This window comes from Elephantulus edwardii, unplaced genomic scaffold (assembly GCF_000299155.1).
Source record: "Elephantulus edwardii isolate Elephantulus edwardi_28Jun2011 unplaced genomic scaffold, EleEdw1.0 scaffold00068, whole genome shotgun sequence".
Lineage (NCBI taxonomy): Eukaryota > Metazoa > Chordata > Mammalia > Macroscelidea > Macroscelididae > Elephantulus > Elephantulus edwardii.
This window is the reverse complement of record NW_006399818.1, coordinates 2,837,172-2,841,432: the sequence shown is the minus strand read 5'-3', so window position 1 is coordinate 2,841,432 and position 4,261 is coordinate 2,837,172. Positions and strand designations below refer to the sequence as shown.

At 37.7% G+C, this 4,261-nt stretch overlaps 1 protein-coding gene across 1 annotated transcript in view; it reads right to left on the bottom strand.

The window, feature by feature from the left end:
- LOC102871359 (putative uncharacterized protein C12orf63-like) overlaps positions 1 to 4,261 on the bottom strand; it is a 271,053-nt gene that overhangs the window by 169,351 nt on the left and 97,441 nt on the right. Inside the window, exons 12-13 of the mRNA XM_006888569.1 lie at positions 3,509 to 3,687; positions 1,038 to 1,265 (exon numbers count right to left, since the gene is read on the bottom strand). Of these exons, the coding sequence (XP_006888631.1) occupies positions 1,038 to 1,265; positions 3,509 to 3,687 (407 nt within the window). The remainder of the gene's footprint in view (positions 1 to 1,037; positions 1,266 to 3,508; positions 3,688 to 4,261) is intronic.

The window sequence follows — 4,261 nt, the reverse complement described above, 5'->3', positions numbered from 1 at the left end:
CTGCACTCCAGTGCAATTTTTAGAGTCTCTTCTGACATCCATTTTGGTCCTCTCTCCCTCTTCTGTCTTTGCAATGACCGTCTGCACTCTTCCTGGATGATACCTTTGATATCCTCCTATAACCTATCTGATCTTCACTTATTAGTGTTCAAGGCCTCAAACTTGTTCCTGAGATGGTTCTGAAATTCAGGTGGGATAGACTCAAAGTCATATTTTGGTTCCTGTGGACTTGATTTAATTTTCCTCAGCTTCAGCTTGAATTTGCATATGAGTAGTTGGTGGTCTGTTCAACAATCAGCTCCTGGCCTAGTTTTCACAGCTGGTATTGAGCTTCTCCAGCTGTTTTTTCCTCAGATGTAATTGATCTGATTCCTGTGCATACCGTCAGGTGAAATCTATGTATATAACCTGCGTTTATGTCTCTTAAAAACCTTTTTTAAACCAAATCAAGATCATCTTCTTTTCCTGTCTTTTGTGTTATTGGAGGATGGTATTTTACTTCTAGAAATGTTCTAAACCCCACAAAATAATATTTAATACATGTGTCCTATAATTTATGTCAATGAATTTATGTGTCTACTATCTTTTCTATATGTTTGGATTATTTTATGTTTGCATTTTTACAATTTTATTTCCATGCCTTAAAGGAAAATGTAATAATTATAAGATGATCACAAATTCTGCATGACCTAAACAGATAAAACAGGAAATAATTACCGGTAAGCTTTATGATATCTTTCAAAGTCTGATTCTTTCTCTGTTAAAAAGATTGTTGTGTGTATTAAGATCAGTTTATAAAGAAGCTGAGGTCCATTAAATGTTACTTTCTTTTACCTTTAAGAAATCGGATTTTCAGGCTGAGATATTTTTAATTAACCTCAATGTAGTTATGCATTGTGAACCAAAATAATAATAAGATGCAAATGAAATACAGAAAAAAATAATAGGATGCAAAGGGGGGGATTTCTACATACCTAAAGCTGCATAGTAGTATTTTTAATTGAATAGAATTAAAATAATTAACAAAAAGTTCTTACCTTAATAGCATTGACATTCTGTAGTTCTATTAACATGTCAATAAGCAATTCTGCTCCCAAATAGAATGGGAAAACTGAAATACAGAGGAAATCATCCTGATTAACAGGAAATGGATTACAAAGATCAACTGCTTGTTTGAGAAGAATCTGTAACTCCTGAGTATAGTTCCAAAAAGCACGACAGCAGTTCTGAAGTAGAGTCCAGTAGCCACCACGGTGAGCAAGAACCTGAAACAAAGGCAACATTTAAATAATTCTAAAGTTTTAAAAGTTACAGATCTCTGAAAACTCACCTTTCCTCTAAAAGTCTGTAAATTATAAATACAACCAAATAATTTATTACATACCATTTAATACTATAAGCTGGACACTGCATTCTCTCATTTAATCTAACAAGGCTTCTATTAAGTCAATAAATGTTGGCATTATACCCAACTTATGGATGAGAACACTGAGGAATAGTGCTAACTTGCCCAAGATCACAAGTCCTGTAAGGTGAGTAAGGGTTTATATGCCAGGGCTCTGACTCCAAAGGAACCATTGTTCTTGTTTTTGAGGACAGAAGAATGAACATGGAAGATGTTTGCCCTCCTACAGTTTATATTTTCATAAGAAGGATAGTAGGAAAGTTGACAAAAATGTAATTTTGGGAAACAAAAAGTGTTATTATAAGGGAAAATAAAATGGAAAATGGGTCAGAATGTATGAGGAATGAGAGGACATGTTCTATAGACCAAGTAGTCAGAAAATAAGTCCTCTTTGAAGGGGTGATATTTGAGAAGAAATCTAAATGATAAATTGCACAAGTCAGAGATTAGACCAGGGGGCAGTGAGGACAGGAATATTGAGCAACTGATACTCAGGAAATGGCTAGAAAAGGAAAGGACAGAGAGTGAGATTGAAGGCTGAGGAGGAAGCAAGCTTCGAACTTTCAAGATCAGACCTCTTCGTGGAGTGAGCAGAGCATAAGCAAGTGAAAGATGGCCTGAGTTCACAGTGGTGAACACAGTGGTACCGTTGAGCCTTGAATCTAGGTGAAAGGAGGGTGTGGTAGGCTGTCCTAGGTGTATGATGTTATTATTGTTGTTGTTAGGGATTATTGCATTGAGGACAACTCATAGAGACCCTATGAATAACAAATCTGAACCCTGTCCTATCTTGTGCCATCCTCACAACCACTGACACACTGAAGCCCATTGCTGCAGTCACTGTCAATCCACCTAGCTGAAGGTCTTCCTCTTCTTTGTTGTCCTTCAACCTTTCTAAGCATGATGTCCTTCTCCAAGGAATACCATCTTCTGGAAACAGGCCCAAAGATGTGAGAGATGAAGCTTTATCATCTCTGTTTCCAAACAGGAATTTTTTGCTGTTTTTGGATATATCCATGAGATATTCAATTTTTTCAAAGGCATCAATTCTTCTTCTGTCCTCATTATTCATTGTTCAGCAAGTAGCTGAAAAGGCCATGACCTGAAGTTGTCATATATTAGTTCTTAAATTAATATCATTGCTTCTCAATAATTTGGAGAAGTCCCTTACTGCAGACTTTCTCAGTGCAACACATCTCCTGATCCCCTAGCTGCTGATACCAAGTGTAGTGATTATGGATGTAAGATGAAGTCATTGACAGTTTCAATCTTTTTTCTCTATCATGATATTATCCAGTGGTCCAGTGGCAAGAATAAGTCTCCTTTATATTGTTTTAAATCATTCCGTATGTTCCACGAAGAGTATGGAGACAGAACATCCTTTTATAGCTAGCAAGGCTATCTGTGAATTCCTCTCACCTCTAAAGATTGAAGTTCATGCTCCTGCTTTGAGAAAAAGTAACCTAATTTCTACTAGTTTCTTAGCAGCTAATGACTCCAATTCCATGCTCCACAAGCTGTCATATAGTAAAGGATAGGGGAGGAAAAGAAGAAAACATTTGTGAGAACATATAAATAACCTGTAGAATGAGGAAGTCTGGGAGGAGATGTGGGCAGGACCTTCCAAGAGCACTAGTGGTTCAGTGATACAATTATCATCTGACACAAAGGAGCCCTGTGTTCAAGTCCCAGGCAATGCAAGAGGACCTTTCTTAGGGTAGAACAATCATCTTTTGTGCTAGAGGAAGAGGGTCGATCCCAGAACAATACTCCAGAAGGAAAGAAGAAGAGAGAGAGTCAGAAAGCATCAGAGAGATGTGTGCATGCAAAGATTGTGTGATCAGGAATGACAGCCACAGGGCTCTGGATGGATACGTGACAGCATGTTTAAGCAGCTCACCCCTTCCTGAGGCCTTGACACTGAAGGAGACATCAGTCCCATGGCTTGCAGATGTGAAAGAGGACTGAAGCTAAATTCAGTAAAACAGATGTCTCAAAGTTGAAATGAAAATGGTGCATAGCAAATACACATATCTTTATACACATTTAAGCTTAGGGCTTGAGACTGAGGTCTACCATTAGCAAATCAGATGACCACATTACCATTGCTCTCCTGCAATATAAAAATATCTTTGTAAAATGATCCACTAGAGTCAAATTTGATGTTCGCTCCTTTTCTTTGTAGCCAAGGGCTGACTGAGCATTTGAGTCAAAGCCTAGTGGCATCTGCACATTTTTGTCACTCACTGTGGAATTAGCAAACCAAGCAAATTCTTCAGCATCTACAAGACAAAAACAAGGTATAACATGTTTAAAATAGAGAATGAATTTCCAGAAAACACAATACAGATGATGCAGTTCCAAGAAACAACTCATAAAATTATACCCTGTAATGTTTGAAAGATTGTAAGAACAGGATTTTCATCGATAAATTGAACCAGAAAAAGCTTCCAAGGAAAGCAACACTTAGGTTGAGGTTTAATGCGGGAGAATCTGTCAGCTTGTGAGAAGAGTATAGAACATACCAGACGGGAGAAAGAGGAAAGAAAACAATGCAGAAATGGACATGTATTTTGCGAAAACACTAAAGGATCCCTCTGTTCCTTAATTGCCCTCATACAGATTTTTCTCAGGACACAGAAAACAGAAAGTGCATGGCACACCCTGACCTTGGGCTAAGGGGTGGCCCTGGTTACTCATTCCTCTACTGTTGTGGCAGAAAAGCACAAGGCATATCTCTGGACACAAACCTTCTCTTAGAATTCTGCATTAGATAATTACATGCAAAACTCAAACTCTTCTAACTGCTATGGGATTTACTTTCAATTCTTTCAACATATACAGTATGACATAAGG